Source organism: Chlorocebus sabaeus, chromosome 10 (assembly GCF_047675955.1).
Source record: "Chlorocebus sabaeus isolate Y175 chromosome 10, mChlSab1.0.hap1, whole genome shotgun sequence".
Taxonomy (NCBI): domain Eukaryota; kingdom Metazoa; phylum Chordata; class Mammalia; order Primates; family Cercopithecidae; genus Chlorocebus; species Chlorocebus sabaeus.
In genome coordinates, this window is record NC_132913.1 from 102,762,893 (window position 1) to 102,778,571 (window position 15,679).

The 15,679-nt window shown below is 43.8% G+C and overlaps 1 protein-coding gene across 3 annotated transcripts in view; it reads left to right on the top strand.

Moving 5' to 3' along the window:
- Positions 1-296: 296 nt before the first annotated feature.
- Positions 297-15,679, top strand: part of ATIC (5-aminoimidazole-4-carboxamide ribonucleotide formyltransferase/IMP cyclohydrolase) — a 38,070-nt gene continuing 22,687 nt past the window's right edge. The window contains exons 1-7 of one of the 3 annotated variants that reach the window (XM_007966169.3): positions 297-424; positions 738-864; positions 6,485-6,561; positions 7,993-8,059; positions 12,243-12,331; positions 13,299-13,450; positions 14,119-14,275. In XM_007966169.3, coding sequence (XP_007964360.2) covers positions 406-424; positions 738-864; positions 6,485-6,561; positions 7,993-8,059; positions 12,243-12,331; positions 13,299-13,450; positions 14,119-14,275 — 688 coding nt within the window. In that variant the 5' untranslated portion in view covers positions 297-405. Of the gene's footprint in view, positions 425-611; positions 865-2,078; positions 2,180-6,484; positions 6,562-7,992; positions 8,060-12,242; positions 12,332-13,298; positions 13,451-14,118; positions 14,276-15,679 lie in introns of those variants that run through there. The other 2 variants (XM_038001572.2, XM_073020058.1) reach the window with 2 other exon arrangements.

Sequence of the window (15,679 nt, forward strand, 5' to 3'; positions counted from 1 at the left end):
CACTTTTATGTACATTCCAGCCTCTGGGGACAGGCTTCCTAGAATAACAGGCGTTTGCCCCAGAGGCCGTGGGGTGGCCTCACTTTGGGGGCGTGGGTAGATCGCGGCTCCCAAGCCTGGACTTTGGGCTCGCAGGCAGGATCCCTTCCAGCCCAAGCACCGCGCCCAGACGCGCCAGGCAGAGCCCCGCCCCACCCGGCCGTTCCCTTCCGCCCCGGGGCGCGGATCTTGCGTTTGAAACTGAGCAGAGCAGAGCGCGGAACCTGGCCGGCGGGCCACGTGACAAGCCCGGAGACAGCTCCGCCCACCCGCTTCCTGAGCCGCACCTCCAGTCCTCCCTCCTCCCTTCGCACGTGGTGCCGCCGCTGCTGCCTCCAGCTCGCCCCGAACCCAGTTCCTGCAGCCATGGCGCCTGGCCAGCTCGGTGAGGACCTAGCGGAGCGGCGCGGTTCGTGGCCCCCCAAGCTCCCGCCATCGGCGGCGGCGGCGGGACCCGGCACGCAGGGGCGGCGCTGCGGCCCGAAAGCCAGCGTCCCCGCTCCCCAGCCGGGCCCCAGCCTGCGTGTGGCCCGCTCGCGGGTGTAGGACCTGAGGAGGCCTGGGCCAGGCCTGCCAACGCTGGGTCTAGGTGCTGGCCTTGCGATTCGAGAGTCTCCTCCCCCAGACCCTCCCAAGGCCTTGCAGACCACAGTGCAAAGTGCTGCGAGTCATGAGAAAAAAAATGCCTTCTCTTTCAGCCTTATTTAGTGTCTCTGACAAAACCGGCCTTGTGGAATTTGCAAGAAACCTGACCTCTCTTGGTTTGAGTCTGGTCGCTTCCGGAGGGACTGCAAAAGCTCTCAGGGATGCTGGTCTGGCAGTCAGGTAAGGCACAGCTAGTTCATCAGAAAGGAGTGTGATCACATTAACCAGGAAGTATTGTATTCTAGGCACCAAGAGCTAAATAAATGCCTTACTTACTCCTCCCAGTAGCGCTGTAAGGTTGGTGCAATACTTTCCCACTTTATGGAAGACAAAAATGAGGCTCAGAGAGATTTACTAACTTTTAAGACCTTGGACGGCCGGGCGCGTTGGCTGAGTCTTGTAATCCCAGCACTTTGGGAGGCCGAGGTGGGCGGATCACTTAGGGTCAGGAGTTCGAGATCAACCTGGCCAACATGGTGAAACTCCTTCTCTACTTGAAATACAGAAATTAGCCGGTGTGGTGGGACACGCCTGTAATCGCAGCTACTGGGGAGGCTGAGGCAGGAGAATCGCTTGAACCTGGGAGGCAGAGGTTGTGGTGAGCCGAGATTGCACCATTGCACTCCATCCTGGGCGACAGAGAAAGACCCTGGACAACACACTTGAGAGATTTAGCAACTTCTGCACAAGTTTAAAGAGTTGAGTAAGGGAGAACTAGGATTGGAACCCGTGCTGTTCCTGATTTTAGGACCCTAGTCTTAGCCACTTCCTTAAACAGATTAACTTAGGTGGGCCACTTGTTATTCCAGGAAAACTTCAGTTACTTTGGTGATTTAGTAAAACTTGACATCATGAAGATTCCAATCTACCTCCCTTCCCTGAGAATCTCCGGTAACCATATGAAGGTGCAAACCATTCATTCCCACGTTCACAAGCCCTTCATTAGCTGACTAGGCCGTGGAAAGAAGGGACTTAGAAATGATTAAGCAGGATGCCGTTCCTGACGTCAAGGACTGGCATTCTGGTAGGAGAGGGAGTAAGTCTACTGAAAGGTAGAAAATGGAAAAGACTGTAGGATAGCTACTTAATAAACGACAGTGAGAGTTCGGAGGAACGAGATGCCCACCCCGGACACATATTTTAGAATGAAAGAGGTAAAAGATATGTCTGCTTTTTGTTGTCATGTGGAAAATTTGCTTCTTGGTTTCTAGATCCATGTAGAGGTAGGTTACTACCTTTTCTTTGTGCAGTTCTCAGCTATGTGAGCAGTACACAGCTTCCCTAAATTTAACAAGATGGTAAGCATGCCTTACTTTGTTAACAAACACATACTTTTTATTATCCGATGTCTTTTTGTGTCTTGTTGCTGTGGTTTTCGTGGGAAACCTGTGAGAATCATGGCAGGCGAGTTGGCTCTTTGCTCATCAGGAACCGAATGAGAATTCGAAGTCCAGACCTGCGTTCTTTCCATTGGGCCAAACTGGGTCCTCCTATGGTAATGGAACCTTCTTTAAGCAAAATCCTCATCTGTAGTCTCTTTTTTTTCCCACCAAACTTCGTATTATTTCGTATTATGGAAACATTTCAGACACAAAAGTAGAAAAGTATAATGATCCCTTGTGTCCTGTATCTGTCACCCACTTTAGGTACCTATCAACTGGTTAGTCTTATTTCTGTACTTCTACCCACTCCTCAACTTATCTTCATTATGGTCGTATCTTCTTTCAAAACTGGAAATGTAAATGTGTTTCTCTTCTGTGAAAGGGTAAGAAGTTCACCATGAGTGATTTATTTAGAACCCAGCACAGTAAAGTTCATTGAATGAAGTGTAAACAACTTGGAGCATTTGTTTTTCTGCAACAAAGGCCACATTCAGTTGCAGTGGTATTTTATGCAGTTGCAGTGGTATTTTATTCAGTTGCAGTGGTATTTTATGCAGTTGCAGTGGTATTTTATTCAGTTGCAGTGGTATTTTATTCAGTTGCAGTGGTATTTTATGCAGTTGCAGTGGTATTTTATTCAGTTGCAGTGGTATTTTACATATATAAACTCTTATAGTCCTTGTAACAACTTTTTAGTGTAGGTAGTGTTATCCCCATTTTATAGGTAAGGAAACTAAGCACAACGTAGTTAAGTAACTTTGCTTGAGATTGCACAGCTAGTAAGAGGCCAAGTTTTTTTTTTTTTTTTTGAGATGGAGTTTCGCTCTTGTTGCTCAGGCTGGAGTGCAATGGCACTGTCTCAGCTCACTGCAACCCCTGCCTCCCAGGTTCAAACAGTTCTCCTGCCTCAGCCTCGCAAGTAGCTGGGATTACAGGTGCCCGCCACCATGCCCGGCTAATTTTTTTGTATTTTTGATAGAGACGGGGTTTCACCATGTTGGCCAGGCTGATATCGAACTCCTGACCTCAAGGGATCTGCCTGCCTTGTCCTGCTGGGATTACAGGTGTGAGCCACCACACCCGAGGCCAAGATTTGTAGGGGTGGAAAGGTGTCACGACCAATATTTTTATAAGAGAAGACAGGTTATAATAAGAGAAAAGCATAACAAATTTATTTAACAAAGTTTTACATGACATGAGAGCCTTCAGAATGAAGACCCAGAGAGAGAGGGAAAAACATCCATTTTTATGTTTAGGTTCAACAGCGAATGCACAGAAAGGTAGAAGTATGATTGGACAGCAAGGATATGCTGTATGCTAGTAGACTGAGGTGGAGAAAGCCAGGAAAGCCTGTCTGTCCAGATTCTTCTTGGCGTCTCTAAAATTCCTTCTCCACCCTGCTCTCCAGCAGGGTCTCCTGTCCTACTATTGGGCAAGGAGATAAGAGGATTTCTTTATGGCCAGCTCCTAGACAGAAAGCCAGGGGTTAGACCCATAAGTTTAATTCTTATGACTGGCTTTGGCAAAAGGGGTTCTACTTTCTGTAACCTGCCCTGGGGAAGAGAAATTCTGGTTTCTGTGACTTCAGGGAAGAATGAAGGGTGAGAGGCAAGAGGGCAGGAGAAAGTTAAGTTTTTTTTTTTTTTTTTGAGAGAGAGTCTTGCTCTGTCGCCCAGGCTGGAGTGCAGTGGCACAATCATGGCTCATTGCAGCCTCGAACTCCCAGGCTCAGGCAATCCTTCTACTTCAGCCTCCTGAGTAGCTGGGACTACAGGTGCACACCAGCATGCCTGACTAATTTTTGTATTTTTAATAGAGATGGTTTCACCATGTTGTCTGCCTGGTCTTGAACTTCTGGGCTTATAGCAATTATGCCTGCCTTGGCCTTCCAAAGTGCTGGGATTACAGGTATGAGCCACCGTGCCTGGACAAGATCTTGGTTCTGGCTGGGCGCAGTGGCTCATGCCTGTAATCCCAGCACTTTGGGAGGCTGAGGCTGGCGGATCATCTGAGGTCAGGAGTTTGAGCCCAGCCTGGCCAACATGGTGAAACCCCATCTCTGCTAAAAATACAGAAAAGAATCAGTCAGGTGTGGTGGTGTGCACCTGTAATCACAGCTACTCAGGAGGCTGAGGCAGGAGAATTGCTTGAACCTGGAAGGTGGAGGTTGCAGTGAGCTGAGATTCCACCACTACACTCCAGCCTGGGGGACAGAAATACTGTCTCAAAAAAAAAAAAAAAAAAAAGACCTTGGTTCTGAGCATATTTTTGGGTATTGTTATCTACAATCATTTATCCCAGGAAGTTAACCATTACCTCGTCATGAGGTAAACTGATGGATTTTAATTGGACTTTAATTAGTGAGTTTACAGCAGTGAGCATACATAGAATTATTTCCCAAGACTACAGCCATTATGTATAAATTCTTCAGTTCAAAGGAGTAGCAAGCTTTTTAATTACCCCAAATGTTTAATTCTAGAAATAAATCCACTTTCTCTAAGTTTTAAGTGACTGTCTTCATTTGGAGGAAATGGATTTTATTTCCTGAACCCCAGGAAAAGAAATTTTGAATTTGAAAACATTTATGTCACCAGTTTGTGGATGTTGGAACTGTGTGTGTCATTGGTCAAACACCAGTCTTTTGCAAATGGCTCCCCTTAATAGGAGTATCTACCCAGGAAATTCCATATCTTACTGGCAGAACTTGCTGCTTTGAAGTGTTTATTATAGTTTCAGCTACTTGGAGGATTACTTAAGCCCAGGAGTTCTTGGCGGCCATGCACTATAGTTGTACCTGTGAATAACCACTGTACTCCAGTCTGGGCAACATAGTGAGATCCCATCTCAAAAAAAGCTATGTATGTTGATTGTAGAAAATTCAAAAGTGTGGAAAACTATAAAGAAGGTAGTAAAAATGGATTGTAATTCTTAACATGTTAATATATTTTTCTTCTAGCATTTTTATAAGCATGCACTTTATTTCATAGCTTACACAGAAGATAGATGCAGTTTTGCTTACTGCTTTATTTATGTTTATTTATTTATTTTTTGAGACGGAGTTTCGCTGTTGTTGCCCAGGTTGAAAAGCAGTGGCGTGATCTTGGCTCACTGCAACCTCCGCCTCCCGGGTTCAAGCGATTTTCCTGCCTCAGCCTTCCGAGTAGATGGGATTACAGGCGTGCACCACCATGCCTGCCTAATTTTGTATTTTTAGTAGAGGTGGGGTTTCACCATGTTGGCCAGGCTGGTCTCGAACTCCTGACCTCAGGTGATCATCTGCCTTGGCCTCCCAAAGTGCTGGGATTACAGGTGTGAGCCACCCCATCCAGCCCCTGCTTTATTTTTTCTTACATATTGTGGACATTTTTACACACCATTACAACTTATAAAGTCTGCCAGAGTGTTCATGGTTACAACTTTCTAGGGGTCAGCTTGGTGATATAAATTAATATTTAAATACAGTCCTTCACTTGACCCTTTGTCACATTATGTGATTATTTTTTCTAGTTTACTGTTTTTCCCCATGTAAAACTTCTTATTTGATATTTCTGTAATCAGACCTCTCAATCTTTTGTTTAATAATTGCAAAGAATATTATACATATTTAATTTTGCTACATACATGATTTTTTAAATGCTTAAACCTTTGATTCATAAGGAATGTATTTTTGTGTGGTTTTAACCAGTTATTCCAATACCAACACCACTTTATTAAACAGTCTTTTATGTCTTCACTCACTTGATATGCTATCTTCATGTGTTGTTGTTTTTTGAGATTGGAGTCTTGCTCTGTCGCCCAGGCCGGAGTGCAGTGGCATGATCTCGGTTCACTGCAAGCTGCATCTCCTGGGTTCAAGTGATTCTCCTGCCTCAGCCTCCAGAGTAGCTGGGATTATAGGTGCCTGCCACCACGCTCGGCTAATTTTTTTAGTAGAGATGGGGTTTTATCATGTTGGCCAGGCTGGCCTCGAACTCCCCAACTCAGATGATCCATCAGCCTTGGCCTTCCAAAATGCTGGGTTTACAGCCATGAGCCACTGTGCCCGGCCAAGGATATTTTTAATGCTTTTTGTTACATACTGCCAACTTCTCAGTTGTATTTCTTAGTAATATTTAATGAGTGTGGCTAATGAGTCAGTTTCTAAATTCTCTGAAAATTATAAAACCAATACTGTAATAGTTACCAATTATCCCTGAACATACACAACAGTTAGGAAATATATTAAATAACCTTTTTTTTTTTAAAGTAAATTGAATTTTACTTGAGAAATCAAGTATAGTGAAAGACTTAAAAAATCAGAGTTTTCTTGTTGAATTCACGCTCAAAATCTCTTGAAATGAAAACAGTAGATGCTTTGAATAGTGTAAAATAACAGTTCAGCCACACCAGTAGTACTATTCTGTTTATCTGTTTTTCAGAGATGTCTCCGAGTTGACGGGATTTCCCGAAATGTTGGGGGGACGTGTGAAAACTTTGCATCCTGCAGTCCATGCTGGTAAGTGGTTGGTATCTTTAGTGTAGAACAGTCAGTGGTTTCCAGGAATATTTTAGTTGATAGTGTCCTAAAATAAAGGAAGAAAAAGGCTCAAGAGAAATTTACATATAAAGTTAATGTTATGAAGTTGCTGGCAAATTTCATAATACGTTAGAACTGGTTTAAAATCCGGCTTGTCTTACTACTTGATGAATTCAGATTGTTTTCCTCTGCTTGCTCTTAGTCCTCACCTGATGCCTAATTTAGAGGCTGGTATTTCCTGCTCGAGTGGCTGAAGATATTTAGATTTCATAGTATGAAAAGACTTTTAAAATAGTTCAAACTTAGAATGAAGCATCACAATGTAACCGACTTGCAAAAGAATGTTTTTTCAAAGTGCTTTACATTTGTTCATTCACCTGAGAATGAACTATATATAAACCAAAGTGACAAGAAACTGATATCCTAGTTTGTCAGTTGTGGTACAATTTGGTGAATAAAGCTGAATGGCTACAGATCATCAGACATCCATTGACTTACAGGAACGCATAGACTGTTCTGGAACTAGCAACAGTTTTGTAAAATTCCGTTTACCTTTTTTATGTTTTATTGCTCAAGAAAAGGGGATCAAGAACTGAAGAAAAGATTTTTAAATGTATCCTTTTTTTTTTTCTTTTTTTTTTTTTTTTTTGAGACAGGGTCCCACTCTTGCCCAGGTTGGAGTGCAGTGGTGCGGTCACGGCTCGCTATAGCCTCTGCCTGCCTCCCAGGCTCAAGCGGTTCTCCCACCTCAGCCTCCCAAGTAGCTGCGACTAGAGACATATGCCACCACGACCAACTAATTCTTGTATTTTTTATAGAGAAGGGATCTCACCTTGTTGCCCAGGCTGGTCTCAAACGCCTGGGCTCAAGCAATCCCCCACCTTAGCCTCCCAAAGTGCTGGTATTACAGGCATGAGCCACTGTGGCCAGCCAAATATATCTGTTAATCCTGATTTTTTTGTTTGATAACTCAACTATATGTTTGATACTCTTTAAGAATATTATGCTGGGCATGGTGGCTCTTGCCTGTAGTCCCAGCACTTTAAGAGCTGAGACAGGAGAATTGCTTGAGCCCAGGAGTTTAAGATAACCCTGGGCAACACGGCAACACCCCCCTTCTCTTTAAAAAATTAAAAAGACCACCTGGGTGTGGTGGTGCATGCCTGTAGTCCCAGCTACTTGGGAGGCTGAGGTAGGAGGATTGCTTGAGCCCTGGAGGTTAGGGCTATAGTGAGTTGTGATTATACCACTGCAATCCAGCCTGGGCGATAGAGCGAGACCATCTCAAAAAAAAAAATTTTTGTTTTTAATCAAGAGGATTTAATTTGATTGAAGACACTATGTTGAAAGAAATTCCTTAATCTTACTTGTTTTTTGAACCTAATACTTTGTTTAACTTTGTTAAATTAGGAATCCTGGCTCGTAATATCCCAGAAGATAATGCTGACATGACCAGACTTGATTTCAGTCTTATAAGGTAAAAACCTGAAATTGAACTTTTAACACATTATGACCAATGACAAAGACTGGGCCAAACCTGGTATCCCTGGTTTTTCTTACTCACTATAAACCTTTACTGCCTGCCTTCTGTGTGACTTTGTATGTGTGTAAGCATTTTGGTTTGGCCGGATTTATATAGCTAAAATACATACTTAAAGTTTTTAGGAAGTTAGAGTCTAAATCTTAGTATGTATAGGTTGAGTATCCCCTATCTGAAATGCTTGGGACCCAGAAGTGTCTTGGATTTCAAATTTCTTCAGATTTTGGAATATTTGCGATAACGTATCAGTTGAGCATCCCTCAGAAATCCCAAATGCCCCAGTGAGCATTTCCTCCGAGTGTCGTGTTGACATGCAAAAAGTTTCAGGTTTTGGAGCATTTCAGATTTTGGAGCGTTTCAGATTTCAGATTTTCCTATTAGGGATTATCAACTTGCACAACTAACTGAGTTATTTGCATAAAGATACTGGCTGTTTCTCTTAAATATACATAACAGCTTTATTGAGATCTAATCCACATACCATACAACTCACCAATTTAAAATGTACAAATCAGTGGTTCACAGAAGTTGTGCAACCATTACTGTGTTAGTCTATTCTGCATTGCTATAAAGGAATACTAAAAGCTGGGTAATTTATAAAAATAGGTTTATTTTAGCTCATGGTTCTACAGACGGTACAAGAAGCATGTTGCCAGCGTCAGCTTCTGGTAAGGGCTTCAGGAAGCTTACAGTCACAGTGGAAGGCAGAGGGGGAGCTGGCATATCACATGAGAAGAAGCAAGAGAGAGGGAGAGGAGGAGTTGCCCAGCTCTTTTACTTTTTAAATTTTATTCTTAATTTAATTTAATTTTATTTTGAGACAGGGTCTCGCTCTGTTGCTCAGGTTGGAGTTCAGTTGCACGACCTTGGCTCACTGCAACCTCTGTCTCTCGCATTCAAGTGATTCTCCTGCCTCAGCCTCCTGAGTAGCTGAGATTATAGGCATTTGTCACCACTCCCACTTCAGTTTTACTATTTTTAGTAGAGATGGGGTTTCACCATGTTGGTCAGGCTGGTCTCAGAACTCCTGACCTCGAATGATCCACCCACCTCGGCCTCCCAAAGTGCTGGAATTAGGTGTGAGCCACCACGCCTGGCCTTCCCGGCTCTTTTAAACAACCAGCTCTACATGAACTCAGAGTGAGGACTTATTATGGGGAGGGCACCAAGCCATTCATAAGGGATCTGCCCTTGTGACCCAGTCACCTCCCACCAGGCCACACCTCCAACATTGGGGATCACATTTCAAAATGAGATTTGGAGAGGACACACATCCCAAACCATATTGATTGCCACATCCCAGGCTGGTCTTGAACTCCTGACCTCAGGTGATCCGCCCATCTTGGCCTCCCAAAGTGCTGGGATTACAGGTGTGAGCCACCATGCCCAGCCCACAAAATTTTTAATTTTGATGATGTTGAATTTATTTATTTTTTTGTTGCTTGTGTTAATGGTGTCATATCTAAGAAACTATTGTCTAATCCTCAGTGATGAAGACTTTTGTGTATATTTTCTTTCTTTCTTTCTTCCTTTTTTTTTTTTGAGATGGAGTTTCGCTCTTGTTGCCCAGGCTGGAATACAATGGTGTGATCTTGGCTCACTGCAACTTCTGCCTCCTAGGTTCAAGCGATTCTTATGCCTCAGCCTCTCAAGTAGCTGGGATTACAGGTGCCCGCTACCACGCCCAGCAAATTGTTTTGTGTTTTTAGTAGAGACAGGGTTTCTCCATGTTGACCAGGCTGGTCTCGAACTCCTGACCTCAGGTGATCTACCCGCCTCGGCCTCCCAAAGTGCTGGAATGACAAGCGTGAGCCACTGCACCCAGCCTGTGTACATTTCTTTTAAGAGTTATTTTAGTGTTAGTTATTATAGTGTTAGTCTTTGTTTCATTTTAAGTTAATTTTTATATACAGACATGAAATAGAAGTCTTACTTTGTTTGTGGCTGTCCAGTTGTCTCAGCATCGTTTGTTGAAAAGACTGTTCTTTGCCCAATCGAATGGTCTTGGCACCCTTGGTCTGTGTGCCTATTGTTATGCCAGTACTACACTATTACTACAGGTTGGTAATAAAGTTTGAAATCAGCAAGTGTGAGTCCTCCAGCTTCCTTTTTCTTATTCAAGATTGGCTTTGACTCTTCGGGGTCCCTTGTATTTCCACATGATTTTTAGAATCAGCTTGTCCATTTCTGCAAAACAACGCAGTTGGAATTTTCATAGGGATTGTGTTGAATCGGTAGATCAATTTGGGAAATGTTGCCATCCTAAAAATATTAAATTTTCCAGTCCGTGAACATGGGGTGTCTTTCTATTCATTTAGATTGTCTTTAATTTCTTTTAACATTGTCTTGTGAAGTAGAATTGTTTTCTTAATTTTTTTCTTATTCATTGCCAATGTATATTTTAATACAATTGAATTTTGTATATTGTTCATATATCCTGTGGCTTTGCTGAACTCATTTATTAGTGCTAAGAGGTTATTTTTGTGAATTTGGGATTTTCGCTATACTAGAAGATATCATCTGCAAATAGAGATAACTTCACTGCTTTCTTTCCAGTCCTGATGCCTTTTATTTTCTTTTCTTTGCTTATTGCCCTGGCTAGAACTTCTAGTACAGTGTTCAGTAGAAGTGGTAAGAATGGATGTTATTGTTTTGTTCCTTTTCTTTAAGACGGAGTTTTGCTCTTTGGAGTGCAGTTGCGTGATCTTGGCTCACTGACCTCCGCCTCCCGGGTTCAAGTGATTCTCCTGCTTCAGCCTCCCAAGTAACTGGGATTACAGGCGTGTGCCACCTTGCCCAGCTGATTTTGTATTGTTAGTAGAGACAGGGTTTCTCCATGTTGGTCAGGCTGGTCTTGAACTCCCAACCTCAGGTGATCTGCTCTCCTCAGCCTCCCAAAGTGCTGGGATTACAAGTGTGTGCCACCTTGCCCGACTAATTTTTGTATTTTTAGTAGACACAGAGTTTCACCAAATTGACTAGGCTGGTCTCAGACTTCTGACCTCAGGTGATCTGCCTGGCTTGGCCTCCCAAAGTGCTGGGATTACATGCGTGAGTCACCGGCTTGGCCTCTTATCTTGTTTCTGAGTTTAGGGGAAAAGTATTTAGTCATTCACCATCAAGTATGATGTTAGCTGTGGGTTTTTCTTACACTTTGTCATGTTCAGTAAGTTCCCTTCTATTTTTAATTAGTTGAGTATTTTTATACGAATAGCTGTTGAATTTTGTCAAATCTTTTTTGTACATCTATTGAGATGATCAGGTGGTTTTCTCCATTTTTCTAGATGCAGTTTGTTAGTGTTTTGTTGAGGGTTTTTGTGTGAAGGTACGTACCTAAGAGATACTGGTCTCTAGTTTTCTTGTGCCATTTGTCTGGTTTTAGTAGGAGGGCAGTAGAGTTAATAAAGATGAGCTGCAAAGTGTTTCCCCTTCTCTTCTGTTCTTCTGTTTTTTGTTTTTTTGTTTTTAATTAGTTTTCAAATTAGGCTTGTTTCGCTAGGGAGCCTGCCCCCAGAGCTCCTCACACTACAGGCCTAGGAGTGGAACTGTACTTCACTGATTGTTAATTTTAGATTACTTCTGTATTTTAAATTATTCTTTTGGCATTCCTGTTACCATCATTTTTATGACCTCTCTGAAGGCAAAACAAATGTTTCACCCTTAGAATGCTCTGATATTTTTCATCATTGTACCAATCCATTGGAAAAAGAATCTAAATTCTAATGTTCTGAATAATAGTGATCGCATTCCAAAATGCGGATGTTGTCTGTAATCTTGTACTTTATACTTTTATTAAAATGTTTTATAAATGTTTGATGGCTTGGTGGTTCCGGGTAGCTAAGGTTACGCAAGCAGCAGCGTTGCAGTGTGACGTGGAGGGAGTACTGTGTATCCAGATCTGGACAGCACCTGCTGACTAAATTCCCTCTGCTGGACCCCAGCAGGACACCCTGACTTTTTAACACACTCGTTAGAACTCCAAAATGTCAGGCTCACAGTTTATATTTTAGTTCTGTATGGCTTTTGGTTACGTTAATAGTACTGACTTGTTTTTTTCCTAGATAGCTGTAAACCACATGAGTGGACTTTTTAATGACAGCCAGATTCGTCTTTGTTTTAGAGTTGTTGCCTGCAATCTCTATCCCTTTGTGAAGACAGTGGCTTCTCCAGGTGTAACTGTTGAGGAGGCTGTGGAGCAAATTGACATTGGTAAGTCAGAAAAACCATTTTAGAAGACTGAGAGAGGAGAGAATTATTTAAATTTTAGTGAGATCTCATTTTGACTTTCATTACTGAGGAAATAGAAAGAAAATAGCTGCTTCTGGATTGTGTTTTGGGATTACTATAATTCATTTATATTTCCTTTTTTCATTTATATTTTCTTTTTTTATTTTTTTTGAGACGGAGTCTGGCTCTGTCGCCCAGGCTGCAGTGCAGTGGCACGATCTCAGCTCGCTGCAAGCTCCGCCTCCCAGGTTCACGCCATTCTCCTGCCTCAGTCCTCCGAGTAGCTGGGACTACAGGCACCCCCCCAGCACGCCCGGCTAATTTTTTGTAGTTTGTTTAGTAGAGACAGGATTTCACCGTGTTAGCCAGGATGGTCTCGATCTCCTGACCTCGTGATCCACCTGCCTTGGCCTCCCAAAGTGCTGGGATTACAGGCATGAGCCACCGCGCCCGGCCTCATTTATATTTTCTAAGCTATTTTTTGTGTGCAGAGATTCATCTGGGTTATTTTCCTGATTTTTTTTTTTCTTTTTTTTTTTTTTAGACGGAGTCTTGCTCTGTCACCCAGGCTGGAGTGCAGTGGCGCAATTTCGGCTCACTGCAATCTCTGCCTCCCAGGCTCAAGTGATTATCCTGCCTCAGCCTCCTGAGTAGCTGGGATTACAAGCGCACACCACCAAGCCCAGCTAATTTTTTTTTGTTGTTTTTAGTAGAGACGGGGTTTCGCCATGTTGGCCAGGCTGGTCTCGAACTCCTGACCTCAGGTGATCCATCTGCCTCAGCCTCCCAAAGTGCTGGGATTCCAGGCGTGAGCCACCGTGCCCAGCTTAGTTTTCTGATTTTTAAGTCAAGAATTAAAATGGAAGTACATGCACAATGACTGTATTTGAAAGAGGTTCATAAGCTGATGGGGACATACAAACATCAATATGCCTTTTGTTCTTCAAAGGTGGAGTAACCTTACTGAGAGCTGCAGCCAAAAATCATGCTCGAGTGACAGTAGTGTGTGAACCAGAGGACTATGTGGCGGTGTCCACGGAGATGCAGAGCTCCGAGAGTAAGGACACCTCCTTGGAGACTAGACGACAGTTAGCTTTGAAGGTGGGATGCACTTTCATGATATTGTGAGTTATATCCATGGAGCGCAGCGTTTGCCAGACCAGTCAGTATTCGATTCTTGGTAGATTGCATCGCCTACCAAAGCTCTGCGTCGGGTTGCTGTCCTTTTGTTAAAAATTGAGAGACCAGCTATTACAGAGGTATTCTGTCACAAAGATTGAAAGAGGGCCGGTGCAGTGGTTCACACCTGTAATCCCAGCACTTTGGGAGGCCGAGGCTGGCAGATCACCTGAGATCAGGAGTTCGAGACCAGCCTGGCCAATGTGGTGAAACCCCGTCTCTACTAAAAATACAAAGATTAGCTGGGTGTGGTGGTGTATGCCTGTAATCCCAACTACTCGGGAGACTGAGGCAGTTGAATCGCTTGAACCCAGGAGGCGGAAGTTGCAGTGAGCCGAGATCACACCACTGCACTCTAGCCTGGGTGGCAGAGTGAGACTTTGTCTCAAAAAAAAAGATTGAAAGAGATTTGGAAAGGGGTAATTTGTTGGGCCATTCATTGCTTTGGTGTCATTCATGGTGTCATCATATCGTGCAGCCACCACATAGCATTGAATGGTAAGGAGATCTTTGCCGTGGACCTAGAAAACCATCTTGTCCCCGCTTTGGAAAGTGCTGCTAGTGTCTCACAAAACTTACGCTTTTTGTAGGCATTCACTCATACGGCACAATATGATGAAGCAATTTCAGATTATTTCAGGAGACAGTACAGCAAAGGCATATCTCAGATGCCCTTGCGCTATGGAATGAACCCTCATCAGACCCCTGCCCAGCTGTACACATTGAAGCCCAAGCTTCCCATCACAGGTAAAGCCTGAGCGTTCTGTGGCATGGTTTGCTGTGTCTGGAGAGTGTGTGTTTCTCTGTATTGCATCTGATGTGGTTCACATTCAGAAGATGATACATTCCATAATGCCTCTTGTAGCCATCTGATAACCATCTGGTTGGAGACGCCATTTGGACCGAAGAGCACAGAAGTGGAGTAGTCTGGCGTTCTGAAAAGGTGTCATGGGGGAGATGGAGATTGGAGTGTCTCCGCCAGGTAGATGTTTTTGAAGACAGGAGACAGGATGGGATGGCCTGGATTTTATAGAGAAAAGGGTCAAGAATGAGCTTTGGGGTAAAAGCTTGGTAGGTATACTGTGGAGGAACCAGCAGAAGAAAACTTGTGAAATTCCTGTTGCTGACTCTTGAGGAGCAAGTTTTCTAAGCCCTTTAGGTTTCACCAGACATTACTGAAGAAATTGCAGCCTCTGGAAGAAGTCTGACTATTCTCCAAGGTCTGCTTTGTGGTGAGCCAGTCCTGGGGGTTGGTGCTGGGTATGTAAGGAGCCTGATGACCACTGGCAGGTTTGCTTCCAAGGAGCCATTTGCGGAGAGGGACAGCTGCAATACTGGCTGCTGACTTCTGCTCTGGCATTAGGATACAGCCTCTCCTCCAGGAAGGACCCAATATTTGATGAAGTAACATAAACCATCAAGTTCTCAGGAATTTGAATTGTTTTGGAGACCTAAATGTGTTGATGGTCTGGCACCGAGCAGTTGTGCATTTGAGAACAGAAAAGGGACTGTTTGTTTTCCAAATGTGGTAAGAAGCAGTTTCCTTGGAATGTTGGAGCTAGAAGCCCAATTGAAGTAGGCCAAAGGAGAGAAATGTGATGTTAAGAACTAACAACGTTAAAGAGGTTTCTTTGAACAGAGAAAGTAGGACTTCCCATGGGTTTGTAGAGTTTAGAGAGAGTTTTTAAATTTGTGGTCTGTTCTGTTCCAAAGGTGGGCTGTGAGAGCCTGTCCTGCTCTGGTACAAGGGAGAGTGGGGGCAGGGACAGAGGTGAGAGTCCCAGGCATGGAGGCCTTGGAATCCCAAGCACTGCTGGGGTAGCTGTCCTTGGCTGAGAGCAAGGGCAGCCTCCTTCCTGCCTGGGGCGGTCAGCATTTGCTGGGGGGATGCAGCCTGGGCTTCCTTTCTCTGTCAGCAGCTGAGAGAGCGATGGGGAGGGGAGCAGCGTGCCAGGTGGGAGGAGAATCTGAAATAGTCTTCATATTTGCCGCGTTCTATTGTTTTGCCTCAGATAGATTTTTTTTTTTTTTTTTTTAAATTAAGATGACGGAGTCTCGCTCTATCACCCAGGCTGGAGTGCAGTGGCGCAATCTCTGGTTCAAGCGATACTCCTGCCTCAGCCTCCTGAGTAGCTGGGATTACAGGTGCGC